The 18,252-nt window shown below is 36.6% G+C and overlaps 1 protein-coding gene across 5 annotated transcripts in view; it reads left to right on the forward strand.

The window, feature by feature from the left end:
* The window catches only part of LOC150103650 (uncharacterized), a 374,591-nt gene that overhangs the window by 303,125 nt on the left and 53,214 nt on the right, over positions 1–18,252 (forward strand). For 3 of the 5 annotated variants that reach the window (XM_090398370.1, XM_090398369.1, XM_090398371.1), the window contains exon 13: positions 5,898–6,176. In XM_090398370.1, the coding sequence (XP_090254496.1) occupies positions 5,898–6,176 (279 nt within the window). Of the gene's footprint in view, positions 1–5,897; positions 6,177–18,252 lie in introns of those variants that run through there. The other 2 variants (XR_016548861.1, XR_016548860.1) reach the window with 2 other exon arrangements.

Raw genomic sequence — 18,252 nt, forward strand, 5'->3', positions numbered from 1 at the left:
CAAAACTAGAGAGGTTTACAAACTTATAAGAAATGTCAGTAGGAAGTGGCAAACAAGATCAGTAGCAATCAAAGATGAAAATGGTAAAGTATTGATGGACAAGACAGAAATCATACACAGATGGACAAGATATTGCAGCGAACTATATAAAAATCAACTAAATGATACTGCAACAGAAGTAATCAAAGAACTAAAAGCAATCTCTCCACCAGCAGAGATCTTTGAAAATGACATCTTGGAAGAGGAGGTGAATAAGGCTATAAGACATCTCAAGAATAACAAGAGTCCTGGAAATGACAACATAATAGGCAAGATGCTAAAATATGGAGGAGAATCAGTTGTAAAAGAAGATTGGGGTATGCCCCCGAAGAGTGGGAAAAAATCGGTCTTGATTGTTCTTCATAAGAAAGGCAGTACTTTAGAATGCACCAATTACAGAACTATTGCATTAATGAGTCATCTTGGCAAAGTGCTGATGAAAATACTAACGGAACGCCTGAAGGGGCATATGGAGGCACATCTTCTGGATGAGCAAGCAGGATTTCAACAAGATCGAAGTACAGTGCAACAAATACTCGCACTAAGACTAATAGCAGAGAAAGCTCAAAGAAAGAACAAAAAGTTATATTGCTGTTTCTTGGACTTCCAAAAGGCATTTGATAATATTGACCAAAATATAACATGGGCTGTCTTGGAATCCTATGTTGTGGACAATAAATTGATCCGCTTGCTGAAAGATATAAACAGCCAAGCACAAGCAAAAATCAGAATAGCAGGTGAGACTGGAGATTGGTTTGCCACTGGTCAAGGCACAAGACAAGGGGACCCAATATTACCAAATCATCTTCATCACACATCTGGGAATAATGCTAGATAAGATTAAAGAAGAAGGTGGAGGCATTTCAATAAATGGCATGAGAATAAACTACCTCTGCTTTGCAGATGACATCGTCCTGATTGAAGAAGACGCAGCAAGGCTGGAACAGACATTGCAAACACTATACACAGAAGGAAAAAGATATGGACTAAATGTCAACTTTGAAAAAACTAAAACAATGATATTCGGACAACAGGAGTTACTGAACAGAGTTACGATAGACAGATTTCAACTGAAAATGTGGAACACTTCACATATCTTGGATAATGCATTACTTGGACTCCAAAAAAGAGATAAAAATTAGAATAGCCAGAGCAACAACTATTTTAAAAGCCATGGACAAAATATGGAAGAGCTGAGCTATAAAGATGCAAACTAAACTGCACATTGTAGAAACCTGTATCTTCAGCAGCATGCTCTATGGATACTCAGGAGGCCTGGGTACTCCTGAGAGAATCTGAAAGGAGAATATTGGCATTTGAGAGGAAGTGCTATAGAAAGATCTTGAGAATAAGCTGGATACAGAAAATACAGAAAGGAGGAAATCTACAGACGAATACAACCAAAAGAAAACCTGATTCAGAAAATAATCAAAAGGAAATTTGACCATATATGTAGAATGAATGATGAGAGAAATTAAAAACGTTGCTGTTTGGAATGATTGAAGGAAAGAACAAAAGAGGAAGACCAAACAGAGAATGGGGCGATGACCTCGTCAAATGGTGCGGAAACTCTATACACAAACTGAGTGTCATCTTGCACAAAATAGAATGCAATGGAAGAATCATATCAATATGGCAGCAGACACCTATGGGCATTGGACCCATGGTTGTTGATGATGATGATGACCTGTGCTTGAATGTAGCCGACTTCCATGCTGACCTGCCATAGTGTGTCTTGCTTGTATAACTAAAAATCTGTCTTCATGCTCCATTATAGGGTGAGGGTAACCTCTTAGCAAAAGTCTGGAACACATTCCATTGATTTGAAACACTGCCCAGAGCCTGGATACAAAGCTATGTGAGATTCCAAATTCTAGCAATATTAGTAATTCTGTGGCCTCTTACAAGTTTCCAATAATACTTCCCCACGTGAAATCATCTCAGGGATTCTCAACCTATGGTACGTGAGCCACTGCCTTACTGGTACATCTAATATCTTGAATTAAATATAGTGGTATGCTACTGGAAAAGGTTGAGAACCCCTAATCTAGATGATTGTAAAGACTTTACAAGATATCCCAGTTATTCCTTCACAAAAAGGTTTCTTTCAAACACAGTCCACTTAGTGCAATCTTTTATCTTGTTGATTGCTATCACATGACCCCTTTGTCCACAGTTTGAAAAATTTGAATATATATCTGCTTTCTACTCAAAATCGTCAGTTATGCAAATTGCCACAAGCTGATTCATCTGAATTTGTGGTTGTAATCTTCAGAAATAGTGTTTGCCCTTAGATTTTGGACTAGTGTATTATCATGGCTGTTTTCCTATTAGCTATTATATAGTCTATAATAAATTTAGTTTAATCCTTTATCCCAGTGAGAGCAAACAAAAGTTTGCACCTGAGTAGTACACCAGGCAACTCATAGCAAAGGTGGAGCAAGCTACCAACACTCCTATCCCAGTATCGCCCATAATGCAAAACACATCTCCTTGTGGATATGTATACTGTTATGCATTAAGGGATTGGCCACTACCCAGACTAGTTTCGACCTTTATCGAGGTCTCTTCAGTGGGAGCCAGGCCCAGAGTTGGAGATACCAGGCAGAAGCAGTAGCAAGGTCATCTTTACCTATAGGAGTTGCCAAAAGGTTTGCCACCTTTTTTTTTTATTAAATTACTCTGGATTTAGAGAAAGATGTTGAAAGTTTATTTTTCACTAGGTTAGACTATAATAAATTTAGTTTAATCCTTTATCCCAGTGAGAGCAAACAAAGTTGACACCTGAAAATATCTTCAGGACTGATTACTTACCCAGGTAAGATAGTGCAACACTATATCAGTCCTGAAGATATTTTCAGGTGCAAACTTTGTTTGCTCTCACTGGAATAAAGTATTAAACTAAATTTATTATAGTCTAACCTAGTAAAAAATAAACTTTCAACATATTATATAGTCTATTATACTTTTTAGGTTTCTTGTTTCCCAAGTGAATTTTTGGCAATTTTTATGCTTGAAAAAAGTATTAGTAATTTTTAAGTTGTTATAAGTGGAAAAATCCCTAAGTCTATATCTATTTCTATTGCATATAGTTTCGCTATTTGTTCCTATATTTGTACAAAGTGGAATGTTCCCTATCCTAGTTGGAATCACCCATTATTAATAGATAATGATTTGAGTTTATTTTATCTTTTATTTTTTGTAAATCAGAATAAAAAAACATTGTTATCTTCCTTCTGGGCATAGACACTGATAATAGTCAGGAAGCCATGACTTACTTGTAATCTTAGTTCTAGAATTCTCTTGCTCTAGTATTTGTAGTGTTTGATATATTTTTAATTGATTTGTGAATAAAAATCATTACTCCTGCTTTTGCTTTTTCTTCCATTTTGAGACCACTGTAAATATAGGTGTAATTATCTGTTTATCTGAACCTTTTTTGTTTTTTTCTTTGTTTGTGTTATTACTGCTAATGTGATATTTCTTTCTGTTAGGGTTTTGTCTAGATCTTGGTATTTGTGATGAATACTTCTAACATATCAAGTAACAACATTCCATATATTCTTGTTTATTTTCATTCTTTGTCCTTTCCTTATCCTGCTCATGTCATTTTCCAGAGTGACAGTCCAGCTACTTCTTTCCTGAATATTTGGAGTAAGAAAAGATTTAGCTGGGTTTATTACTGGCTATCCACAGCTTAGTTTGGTGGTGGGGCTGCCACTTAGGGCCTCCACACTTTCCCCTAAGTCTCCCTTCTCTTGTTTGTACCTGACCAAGCTTCCCAATGGGGTTAGTACTCAATCTTTCACTTGGTTCACTGTGAAAATTGCCCAGGTTCCATGTTTCACTGTGTGGAAGTGAGAGTAAGATTGAGGAGAGGCTAGGTGATCCTACTTGAGAGGATCGTATATTGTGCATCCACCTCCTTTGAATCCTTCATTTAAACAGCCAATATTCAAAAATATACTTCACTATAGAAGAAAAAAAAATGTCTTCCCTTCCCAGACACACTAGTTACATGATTTCCAAATGTTCATTATCCTTTTCTGTATATATGAAACCTACACATACTGGAAGGTACTCTAACAAGCAGTCACACCACCATCCATTCCGGGAGTGTAGCATTTTCAAAGCACTTATACACAGAGCTACCTCAATGAACTCAGTTATCTTTTAGGCACTTTTTTTTTAGCCAACAGCTACAACCATTATAAAATAGACAAAATGGATAAAAAAAAAGGGGATATTGTAAACTCTAGGATAAGAGAGAGAGAGACAGAAGGATATTTGACTTTCAAAGAGGCTAGGAAGGAATTTATGCATGAACTGGACAGAAAAAAATTAGGTCAGTCTGGCAAAGCAGTCTTGCTATTTGCTCTGATAGTTTTTTAGCATATGGTATTGAAATAAATTCTGAAAACTTCCTTTAGAGGAAAATTATGATGAAGGCCATATTACTAATTATTTTATCAATTATTTTAATTATAACCATTAGAGATGAAAGTAGTTCTGATAAATGGCACTTCATTATTTAAAAGTCAGTCGAATATAGCTTATGTGCACAGTGAACTGAGAGGTTTTAATCCCACTATATTTTTGACAGTGGTGATGATAAGAAGCAGCATTAATATATTTATCAGATTGAGTTGGTTTTCTGTATGTTGAGAACTGTAGGTTGCCATTAGTTTGACATAGAGTAAGAATATCCAGAAAGGAGAGTGAATTGTTACCTTCTACTTAGAGTGTAAATTTAATTCTTGGGTTTTTACTGAATTAATTTTCTCAAGAAATTCATGAAGTTCAGACAAGGAAGAGTTCCATACAGCAAAAACATTACTAACATACCTGTACCAAAAAATGTCTTAGGAGAAAAAATGCAGAATATGTTGTTCAAATCGTTCCATAAAATAATTTGCTAGAGTAAGGGAAATAGGGGTCCCCAGTGTAGTTCCTTCTATCTGTTTATAAAATTTCTTCTGACAACAAAAGTAACCTGAATTTATGACAAATTTGGATAATTTTAAAATATCAGGAGGAAAATCAATGCATAACAATTCTGTTGTATCAGAAAATGGGTTGTTTGGGAAGAGAGAAACTACATCAGAACTGATTAACCACCTTACCGGCCATTGTGGATCAAATACGCATCTTCATACGCTTCGTATCCATCATATATTTCAATGTAATATCAATGGTGTTACAATTTTAATATGCACTTCGCATCCATGATAACTTGGACGTATATGGTCTACGTCTTGGCCGGTAGCATGGTTAAAAGATTTGTAGAAATCTGCAGATATCTTTACAAAGAAATTACTAATATAAATTAAAAGCAGTTCTCAGAACAGATTCACACTTATAGTGATATGTCTGAGAGCACGTTACTTGTGCTTCTCCTCTATCTGACTTTCATCTTGTGAACTAATGCTGTCATTTATTCTTTATTCTGTCTTTCTTTATGATAGATCATTCTTTGTTAAGTATGAAGCTTTTGTTGAACTGTCCATGGGTACAATACATTCTTCATTTCATTATTCATTTCACATAATGAGAAATAAGTTTGAATCCAGCACTTCCCAAGCATTGCATCATAATTATAATAATAATAATTCTCAATTTAACTACTACAAATAAAAGTTATTACTTTATATATCCACTTAAGATAAAACACTGTATTATGTATGAGTCAACATGGTTACTAATATTGGATCCAAGCTAAAGTTGCCCTACTCAAGTAATGTCATACCATCAGAATTTCACAAAATGTTTTAAACCAAGTTGTTCTGCAATTTGGAACTGCATTGTGGGATTACTGTATTTTCAGTACTTTATTGCAAGTTCTTTATTTTATTTTTCAGCTTGTAACACCAGATATATTTGAACGGTATCTTCAGAGAAGTATGGCTGTTGCTGAAAGCCAAGCACAGAACAGTTTTCATTGTAAAACTCCTGACTGTCCAGGATGGTGTCTTTATGAAGATAATGTAAACATTTTTAAATGTCCTGTTTGCTGTCATATTAACTGTGTAACCTGTCAAGCTGTGCATGAAGGACAGAACTGTCGACAGTATCAGGATGACTTGTCATTTAGGTGTGACAAAAGCGAAGAAGCAAAAAGAACAAAAGAATATCTGGATGTAAGTAATATATATCATGTTATAAAGATGTTATTATTCATTTATATAACATTATAAGAATAAGAATGAAATATTCACAAAAAAAGTAACATGTAAGTATGATTTTAACCATTGTAAATATTTCATTATAGCTATACTAGTATCTCCATAGTTCCAAAGACTTGCAAGAGGCTCACAAGAATTATTATTTGTACAATGCTTTTCGTCTCTCTCTCTCTCTCTCTCTCTCTCTCACTCTCCTCACTGACAAAGTGCTCACTACTGCCATTGGCAATCAGTTCCACTCAATCACCACCTACAAGCAATAAAAGTCCACATACTGTCTTCATAGTAAGCACTCCATAATGACCAGTGATCCTTTTGGGTACTGGATCCATAGTCATTTTGTCTCTGGATTCTCTGCACCACTTCTTCATCCCTAAGACAACTAAATATGAGCACAGTAGTCCAGATGTAATTGTATTAAGCCCTTTTAAAGAGCAATAATAACTTTCTTATCCTGTTTGTTTTTTAATACTGTTTTGGTGACAGTGACCATTCAGTGCTTTCTTGGGGAGTGTCTAATTATATTGATGCTACGATTAAAACAGGTTACATGCTGAACTACAAAGCTGGAAATTATGATCAACTTAGGAGAATACTATTACTCTGGATTAGAGAAAGTTGTTGGAAGTTTTTTCACTTGGTTATACTATAAATTAAAGATACCAAGAAATTATTACTTGGTTTAATCCTTTGTCCTCCTTTATCCAAGTGTAAGCAAACAAAGTTTGCACCTGAAGTATTTTCAGGACTGGGGCAACTCGTATAAGGAAGCTAAGACTTCACATCACTTGCCTTAGTATCCCATAATGCAAAGCAATCTCCTTGTGGACATGCATAATACTATTCATTATGGGAAGGGTCACTACCTGGATCAGTTTTGACCTTTATTGAGGTCTCTTCAGTGGGAGCCAGACCCAGAGGTGATACTAAGGTTGAAGTAATGCATAAGTCATATTTTCATATATGAGTTGCCAAAAGGTGCCACACCTTATTATTAAATTACTCTGGATTAGAGAAAGTTGTTGGAAGTTTTTTTCACTTGGTTATACTATAAATTAAAGATACCAAGAAATTATATACTTAGTGTAAGGTCGAAAACGTCTGGGTAGTGACCCCTCCCATAATGCATAGCATTATACATGTCTGCAAGGAGATGTCCTTTGCATTATGGGATACTAAGGCAAGTGATATGAGTCCACCTTTGCCACAAGTTGCCCCAGTCCTGAAGATACTTCAGATGAAAACTTTGTTTGCTTACACTTGGATAAAGGATCAAACTAAATTTATTATAGTCTAACCAAGTGAAAAATAAACTTTCAATATCCCCAGTTTTATTATAATTTCCAAGTTCCTCACAGTATTTATTTGATTTTCTTTGTCTCTGATCATTAGTTCATTGAACTTGTTATTTAAAATGTCTAGTTTATCTTTATTTATTTCATTCATGTTTAAGCGGTAGAGAGTTTCCTTGCTTTATTTCTTTCGTCTATATATTTTTCAGTTTCAGGGGTAATCCATTTTTCTGAGTCTTTTTTGTTGCTGTTTCCAAGAATTTTGTTGGATGTTATGTTTACTGCTTCAATGATACCCTTATACTTTTCATTAACTGGATCTTTAAGGATGTCTTCCATATTATCTTCTAATGTGCTGTTGAAAGATGTTGCAATTTGTGGGTTATTTAGTTTGTCCCAGTTGTATTGTTTCTTTTTAGGCCTGTTATTTTTAGAGGCTTTTAGTGAAAGTTTAATGTAGGCACTGATTATTCTGTGGTCAAAGTTTAGTTCAACTGTATTATATGCTTGACAGTTCTTGATTGATCTGATCCACTTTCCATTGATTAGGAATTACACTTAAAGGCAAATAAAAAAAATATATCCATGATATCAACATGGTAGAAGGACTTTCAAGTAAAAATTCCTTCACTAATTGTTACATTCATTCAATCTTACATGACTTACAATAATCACTCTTACAATATTCTTTGATTTTACTGCTCTAGTGTGATTTCTGAAAAGGTTCTACCAATACTTAAAAGACACCAAATAATAATATGTTCCCCAAAATTTCGGTTGGCACGTTAGAAAAGTTTGCATCAAAGATTTGGCGATTTTGCATTCACACTTAAAAAGTTGTCCACCCCTGCACTTAGAAAAATCCAACATGATAATGTTGGATTTTTCTAAGGTATTTAATAGGATACCACACGAAAGGCTGTTGCATAAACTAGAGAATATTGAACTGGAATATAAACTCTTGACTTGGATCAGGAGATGGTTGAAAGATATCAAAAAGTGGTATACAGTGGGTGTGAATCTGCCAGATTTAAGACCAGTGGTGTACCTCAGGGTTCAGTCCTTGGGCCATTATTGTACAATCTATGCATTAATGGCATCACACGGGGTCGAACATCAGATGTGCAATTGTTTGCTGACAATGCAAAGATAGGCAGGGTGATCAGGGATGCTGCTAATATTTAGCACTTACAAAATGATTTAAATAGGCTGGAAATAGGCAAACAAAAATGGCTGTCAGTTTTATGTTAGTAAGTGTAAAGTTATGCACTTTGGTGTGATTAGAGTTCCAGCGGTATTATATTAGTAGGGTTATGCTACAAGAAACTGAGGAGGCAAGGGATCTTGGTGGATAGAAATTTAAAGTACAAAGGTCACGTATCAAAAGTTGCAAATACAACTCCAAGGATAATTGTGATGTTGAAGCGAACCTTGATATCTAAGGATAAGGAAGTCATTTTGTCTCTTTATAAGGCTGATAAGACCACACCTGGATTATAGTGTGCAGATTCGGTCTCCTGGGTTCCAAGGGGATAAAGAAGCTGTGAAAAGGGTGCAAAGAAGAGTTACAAAGTTATGTCTGGATTAAGGGATTTAGATTATGAGGACAGATTGCGAGTATGTGAATTGCAGGCTCTGGTTAACAGGAGAAAGAGGGGTGATATGATAGAGGCCTATAAACTTTTGAATGGGTGTTATAGGATATCGTCTGATGAAATTTTTCGTTATATGGAAGGTGGGAAGAGAACACGTGGGCATCCATGGAAGTTAATTCATTTTAGAATGGAAGTTTGTTCACAGTCAAGAAAGGGGTAGGGGCTAGGTTTTTCTCCCGGAGAGCAGTGAGTGAAATAGTTTGCCTTTAGGGGTAGTGAGTGCATATAGTGTGAATAAATTTGAGGGAAGATATGACCTCAGGCAAAATACATTTATAGCCTCCCTCGATGAGTCCTTAACTCCCTGGAGGTCTCAGATAATAATAATCATAGTAATATCCAAGTTATCCTTTTGAACTCTTTTGCTACTTTTACAATATGCTCACTGAACTTTAGTTTGCCTGACATCATCCGCATCTCTAGCATCATTAATTTATTACAATCCAGTTCCATGTAATGCATACCTTGTAAGCTTTTCATCCCATACTGCATGACTTTATCCTTTGCCACACTGAGCAACCATTATCCTTTGTCCAAGCTGCCAGTCTATGTAAATTATCCAGTAGGATCTCTGTATCACATTTATTTGTCCTTCCAAGTTTAGTATAATCTAAACTTACAGAGCTATGTTGTTCCTGTACAGTATCATATTTTTATCCACTCATTCCTGAATTTTTCCCTTAGAAAATTTTCTATTACCTTTTGCACCAGTTTGGGATACTGGTGGTTGCAGTAATGGAATTACCTTGACCATGTTCCACTCCTGTGTGAACACCTCTCACTGTTAAGACTTATCATTAAACAGCTGAGTTAGAGATATTGTCATTTGTACTTCTACACTTTTCTTAACACATAGGCCAATCTTATTCAATCTCACGGCTATGTTCACATTTCTTGTCATCCACTGTTATTCTCACAAAGTGATCACTCAGTAATTTATCTCTCTAATAGCTGTATTCATTCAAGTATCCTTCTATAATCATTCCTCCTTTTACTTACTGCATCAGCAAAGTTTCTTGGCATGCTCGGGTAATCTCCACTTATAATCTGATTTTGTCTTCCCTGTCATGTTGGTTACCTTTCTTGCATGTGATTTGTATTGCTCAATGAACCTGCTGATCACATTTCTCTTTATATTCTTTCAATGACATTTTCTCTACTTTTGCAGCTCTGTTTTGATGTTCCTTCTCATTTATTTAACTCTCATCTGATTTATGCTCCTGAAACACCCCCTTGACAGTTTCTTCAAGCTGCTTCCTAATGTCATAATCACTGGCTATGGAATTCCACATGTGCTTCTTAACTGAAAATTCCACATACTTAGCCACTTTCCAGATCAGTGCATGATTACTTTCACCATTTGGCAGTGAAGTTGTTATCTTGATTTATGGACAGATCCTCTTATACTATCATCAGATCCAGCACTTTCAAACTCCAGGTTTTTCCTTGATCACATGTTGTTTTAGATAATCATCTGTCTATAGCCATGTATGGTATTAACATACTATAGGTTAATTAACCAATTAACCAACCTCTCGTGTGTTTTAGCTCAACATAAAAAAAAAAATATATATATATATATATATATATATATATGTATAGAAAGTTATTTACCTTGGGTATATACTATGTTAAAGATACCAAGCAATTTCATAAGCTAGGTTTTAATCCTTTTTCCCGAGACAAGTAAGTCAAGTTTGGTGCTTACTTGACTTACTTGTCTTACTTGATTAAAATGCTTACTTGACTTACTTGGTGCAAACTTACTTACTTGTCTGTTTGCACCTACATGTAGGTGTAGGTGCAAACAGACAAGTAAGTCAAGTTTGCACCTACATGTAGTGCAAGTCTGAGGCAACTCGAGGTAAAGTTTGAGTAAGCTCCGATCAATTTCCTTAATATTTTCCCCTAATGCAAAGCACATCCCCTTACGGAGATGTATGATGCTATCTATTAAAAGCAAGGGCAACTACCCAGACCGGTTTCGACCTTTATTGAGGTCTCATCAGTGGGAGCCAGACCTAAAAATGCCGAGATTGAAGTAATGCAGAGCTTATAAATTTTACCTAAACAAGTTGCCACAAGGTGCTTTGATCTTATTAAATAAAAATCTCAGGATGAGAGTAAGATGTAGAAAGTTTTTTACCTTGGGTGTATACTATGGTAAAGATACCAAGCAATTTCATAAGCTAGGTTTAATCCTTTTTCCCAAGTAAGCAAACAGACAAGTAAGTCAAGTTGCACCTGTACGTAGTGCAAGTCTGAGGCACTCGAGGTAAAGGTGGAGTAAGCTCCGATCACTTTCCTTAGTATTTTCCTCTAATGCAAAGAACATGGGAAAAATTACTGGGAGAAATATAAGCTAGGTTTTAATCCTTTTTCCCAAGTAAGCAAACAAACAAGTAAGCCTGCACGTAGTGCAAGTCTGAGGCAACTCGTGATAAAGGTGAAGTAAGCTCCGATCACTTTCCTTAGTATTTTCCCCTAATGCAAAGCACATCCCCTTGCGGAGATGTATAATGCTATGCATTAAAGCCAAGGGCCACTACCCAGACCGGTTTTGCCCTTTATTGAGGTCTCATCAGTGGGAGCCAGACATAAAAATGCCAAGGTGTATATATATATATATATATATATATATACCTTGTATATGTAAATAAATTTTTTTACCTTGGGAATAATGTATATTAGGGTTACCAAGTAATTTTATAAACTTGGTTATTTACTCCTAATCCCAAGTAAGCAAACAGTTAAGTTTGTGCCTGAAACATAGTCCAAGTCTAAAGGTGGTGCAACACCAGGACAACTCATTGTAAAGGTGGGTAAAGCTCTGATCACTATTCTTAGTATTTTCCATAATGTAAAGCACATCTCACTAAGAGATGTATACTGCAATACATTATGGGTGGGGTCACTACCCAGACCGGTTTCAACCTTTTTTTGAGATCTCCTCAGTGAGTAGCTAGACCCTAAATACCAAGATAAGGCTCTGTATTACTAAAATCTTGGTATTTAGGGTCTAGCTACTTACTGAGGAGACTTCAAAAAAAGGTTGAAACCGGTCTGGGTAGTGACCCTACCCATAATATATTGCAGTATACATCTCTTGGTGAGATATGCTTTACCCACCTTTACATGAGTTGCCCTGGTGTTGCACTACTACGGCTGGAGATACCAGCCACTTGGGCCTGGCTCCCACAGAAGAGACCTCAATAAAAGTCAAAACTAGTCTGGGTAGTGGCCCTTCCCTTAATGCATAACATTAGATATATCAGCAAGCAGATGTGTTTTGCATTATGGGAGATACTGAGATAGGAGTGATGGTATCTTGCTCCACCTTTGCAAGGAGTTGCCTGGTGTTGTACCACCTTACCCCAGTCCTGAAGATACTTTCAGGTGCAAACTTTGTTTGCTCACACTTGGATTAAATTAAATTTATTATATTCTAACCAAGTGAAAAATAAATTCTCAACTTCCTTTATAATGTGATGCATATAGATAATGTGCACCCTTGTTGCACACCTGATTTTATTCAAACCATCTTTACCTTTTACTGTATTATAATAATAATAATAATAATATTATTATTATTATTATTATTATTATTATATTATTATTATTATATTCGTGACACCTCAAGGAGTCTGAAGACTCATCGCGGGAGGACACTCACTGTACAACTCTCCATCTCCACTACTACCAGTCACCTACATCAATGCCATCTACTGCCCACAATCACCACCACAGCTAGTATTTTTTGTCTGTAAATTGCATGTGTTCTGAAGGGGCGATTCGTCTGTATGCAGGATGAAAAACCTGAGTTTCCAGGAGAAAAAACCCTGCTACCTCCGTATGAGATTGGCTAACTTACTTTTTCAATTAAAAAAGTCTATATAAAGATTCCTCCGGTCATGACAAGAATTGAACTTGGGCCTTTTGTAATCTGTAGCAATATAACTGTAGCATTTTGTAGAGCTTTCCTCTTGGCACCTTGTCATATGCCTCTTCCAGATCAACAAAACTTAAATACAAATCCTTGTTTTATTTCCAAGATCTGATCCTGATAACCTCTATTTTGCCTGAATCCAGCTTATTCTTCACCAAGCTTTCCTTCCACAATTTTTCTCAGCTGTTTCTCAGGTTTACTTGCATAAATCTTATCGGGAACACTCAATAGGAACCTCTGTAATTTTTGCATTCAGTTTTATTTCCCTTTTTAAAGATGGGTACTATCAGAGTTCTGCTTCAGTCATCTGAAATTCAATCCTCTGAATAATGCAATGCAGCCATCGTAAAACTTTTATACCTCCATATTTGTGCATTTCTGGCCAAATTTCATCTACTCCAACAGCCTTTCCACATTACGTGTTTTCTACTTCAAGTATGGATATGTATTCCTAATTGCATTCTTGTTGGGAATGCAATCAGGCTGACACTGCCTGTTTCATTTAGCAGTCCTTCAAAGTAATTACTCCATACATCTAGGATATCCTTATCTACAGTTTTTCTTGTCACCTTTATCATCTTTGATTCCTTTTACAGTACCTTTCCTCCATTTCTATGCTTTTTCAATAGCTTTCAGAATATTTTGCAACCTTCCTGATATTTATTTTCTATGTTATTATCAAAGTCTTCCCATGACTTGTTTAGCTTTCTTTACCCAGTGCTTCGCTTTCTTATATTTTTGCTCTGTATTCTCTAAGAGCACAAGCTGACTTACTTGCTAGAAACATTTAATATGCTTTCTTCTTTTCCTTCACTGCCTCTTTTACTTCCTGTTCACCATAGAGTTCTGATTTTTCTATCCTTACAGATAACCTCACCATGTGCCTCTTTGTCTGAATTGATCAATGTTTTCTTCAGGATTTGCCAATGAATCTCCAAAGTTTGGTTCTTGTTTTCAAACTCTTTCATTTTTTCTTCAATGATGATTGGTGTATTTCGGTCTACAGTTCACCTCTGAAAGCTGCTCAACCTCAATTCATTTTAAAACTTCTTGCACTCTCATCTTTTCAATATGAAATTCAATTTTATCCTGCTCAAAACTATATAGTGATAATTTCCTATTTCAAATCCTCTGCATACTCTTGTGCTCTGAACCAGTGATAAAACATCGCTATCAACTATAACATTATTATTATTATTATTATTCAGGTCTCCATGGAGTCAAAAGACTCATCGTGGGAGGTCCTTCCTAAGAACATAAAGTCTGCCAAGATTCATCGAGGGGAGGTCCCCCTTAAGAAACACAAAGTCTATCATACCACTCTTTAAACTCATTAACCGTTCTCGCTCTCACCACTCCATCAGGCAATGCATTCCACGGTTCAACCACCCTCCATGCAAAGAAACCACTTCTCACCCTCTTGCTCACAGTTTCCTTTCGTAACTTCCAGGGATGGCCTCTTGTAATCACTCCTTCCCAGTGTTCAACCAAGCAAAAGAACTCCCCAGTGTCAACCCTGTAACTACCTCTCAGCAGTTTAAAAGTCTCAATCATATCACCTCTCCTTCTTCTATCCACCAAACTCTGCAGTCCACATTCCCTCAGCCGATCCTCATAACTAAAACGGTACAGTCCCGAAACCATCTTTGTTATCCACCTTTGTACCCTTTCCACTGTCAATTTATCCCATTCAAATCCTGGGGGCCAAATCTGAGAACAATAGTCTAAGTGTAGTCTGATCAGAGACTAATACAACAGAATGATAACCCTTTTATCTCTGCAGGTCAGTTTCCTTCTCATTATTGCAGCAATCCCCTGTGTTACCTTCACCACCTTTGCAATATGTCCCCTAAATTTCAGGTTTCTATCAATCATCAACTCCAGATCTCATCTCCCCTACTTACTCCACTATAACTCCTCCCATAGAGTATGCACCGTCCCATCAATGTTTCCCAAACCTCAAGCCCTTACATTTTGCTGCATTAAACTGACACCCCCATTCATTTGCCCATCTATCTAGCTTATTCCAATCCTCTTGCAGGGCTACCACATCTGCACTATTACTAATAATCCTTCCCAGCTTCGCATCATCTGCAAACAACTGAATATCCCCCTTGCAGTCCACTGGCAATGTCATTGATATAAAGGTTAAACAATATAGGTCCTAGTACTAAGCCCTGTGGGACCCCACTTGTAACCTTCTGCCTCCTTGAAACTGCTCCACCACACACAACTCTCTGATACCTATCAGACAGCCAATCCTGAATCCAGTTGACCAATCTGACATCCAGACCCATGTGATGCAACTTAAATATCAGCTTATCGTGTGGCACCCTGTCAAATGCCTTTGCTAAGTCTAAGAAAATTGCAGTATATGCCTTTCCCTCATCTAATGTTCTTGTAACTTTATTATAAAAGGCTAGCATATTGCTAAAACAAGAGTGCCCTTTCACAAATCCATGTTGACTCTCACAGATAACATTACCCTCATCTGCCCAATGCTGTATACGGTTCCTCACTACTTTCTCCAAGATCTTAACAACTACTGATGACACACAGACTGGCCTATAATTAGACACTTCCAGTCTGTTACCACCCTTATGCAATGGCACTATCTTACCTTCCTTCCATTCCCTGGGCACCTTTCCTGCAGCCAGAGAATGAGAGACTTTATTATAAAATAATAGAGTTTTGAGAGAATGTGCTAGTTCCCTAGCACATTCTCTCAAAACTCGTGGTGAAATACCATCCAGTCCCAAAGCTTTACTGACATCCAGAGTACTCAGTATCTGAAACACACTCTCCTCCTGTACATCTAAACCTCGAACCAGCCCTATACCTCTAGCATGAAAACTGACTCCTCTAGGATGAAATACTCCAATAAAGTGTTCATTGAACAATTCCACTATGTCCTCTGCATCAGTCACTCTACTCCCATTTTTATCTCACAATATCATTCTTCCACAGTCATTTCTCCTCCTACTGGCCACATAGCTAAAAAATTCCCTAGGATTTTCTTTGGATCTTAGGGCCAATCTCCTCTCATACTCCAGTTTCGCTTTCCTTATCACACTAGTCACTCTTCTGGCCTGTGTCTTATATTCTTCATGCATCTTCTCCTCACCTGTCTCCTTATATCTCTTCCATAGCCTCTTTTTCGCATGCAATTCCTGTTTAATATTGTTTGTCATCCACTTTACTCCAAATTGTGTTCTCTTCTTGACTCGTGGTATAAACTTACCATTGTCACTGTAATTAGACACTTCCAGTCTGTTACCACCCTTCCTTATGCAATGGCACTATCTTACCTTTCATTGACTATGTTATGGTAACATAGTCAATGAAACTTTTCTTATTTCTTGTGTCTTCTCTCCATGTAAATTTGTGCACATTTTTATGTTGGAACATGGTGTTAGTAATAACTAATCCATGTTCTGAACAGCTCCAACAGGCATTTACCATTATTATTAGATTTGCTCTTTTCTCCAAGTTTTTCCCTGAACATTTCTATGTGTCTGGTAATCTCCTACTCTGCTGTTTATATCTATAACAAGGATTAACTTTTCCTTTTTCATTGAGCCAACTGCCTTCTCTGATGCCTCCAAAAATCCCTTCATTTCTTCCTTGGTGGAACCTTCTGTGGGACCATAAGCACAAGATATTTGACCACATTCTACTGTACTTGATATTGCCTGTCATCTTCTAGAATCCACCAAACAGTGTTATTAAATTGTTATCTAAAGGTCTAAGTTATGTAATAATCTTCCAAAATCCATTCTAATTTTGAATCCACTTATTCTTTAAGATATACTTGTGCCATGAGGTTTATTCAGTTCACGTGCAAACACAAAGAAATAAGTAAATAATTATTTAAAGCATATATTTCAGCCTGAATATTATAGGCCATCATCAGTGACAATGTTATTGCCTTGATATTGCCTGTCATCAAGTAAATAATTATTTAAAGTCATATATTTCAGCCTGAATATTATAGGCCATCATCAGTGACAATGTTAATTACAAGGTAGAATGCAAACAATGGATTGATTTGAAACAATGAGAGCTGCTTGATGTTATACATAAAACAAGTTCTTTATGACTGTTATCATTCTTATTTCAGACAAACTATACAGAGATGACAAGAACACCAGTCTTACATCAGCAACAGGAAATCTGAAAAATTCGGCTTGGCATGGCACAGAATAGATACGACCACAACACAATATTCTATAGTCTGAAACATACTTCCCTCATCTGTGTTGCTACAAATATCAATGTGTGTTTAAAGAAAGCACTGTGGCCTTACTTTACCATCTGAACTTAAATTGTAACAGCTGCCTCTCACCATATAAGATATGGAAGAATCTTATTCTAATCGCACATCGTTAAAGTTTTTTTTTTTTTAATATAGCTGATGAATTGAATTTCATATTGAAAAGAAGAACATGTAAGAAAGTTTTAAAGTGAATAAAAGGTGAGCAGCTCTCAGATGTGAACTATAGACTAAAATATGCAAACATTATTCAAATAAAAATGAAAGAGTTTGAGAACAGAAATCAAACCTTGGAGATTCAGTGGCAAGCTCTGAAGAAAACATTGATTGATTCAGCCAGAGAAGCATGGTGCAGTTATCTGCAAGGATAAAAAAAATCAGAACCCCATGGTGAACACAGGAAGTTAAAGAGGCAGTGAAGGAAAAGAAGAAAGCATACCAAAAGTTCCTGGCAAATAAGTCAGGGGATGCAGATCCCCTATCTGCATCCCCTGGGTGGCAGATAGGGGATCTGCATGTGTGGGGATCTGCGTGCGTGCATGCATGGTGGGGTGATCCAAATATACTGAATAAGGACTCGTGGACCAACAGGGCCATAAGGAGCAATCATCTTGATTGTAAGGGAAGTGGCACTACCATGGACCCCTAGCTGAATCTACTTTGAGGAAGATTCACCTACTTTAATCTTTTCTATAAGGCCTTATCAGCCAACTCTTCTTATTTTATGACCTTTATGCTATTAGAGTACTCGAGGGCCATGGGGGTATTTTCATTTCTGGCCTTAAAACTATACACTCTCTATAAACCTTACTATAATTCTTCTGCAATCTACTCTTTCCCCCTTCAATATACGCTATTCCTCCTA

This window comes from Typopeltis vanoorti, chromosome 9 (assembly GCF_054136105.1).
Source record: "Typopeltis vanoorti isolate ZY-2024b chromosome 9, IOZ_Tvanoo_1.0, whole genome shotgun sequence".
Lineage (NCBI taxonomy): Eukaryota > Metazoa > Arthropoda > Arachnida > Uropygi > Thelyphonidae > Typopeltis > Typopeltis vanoorti.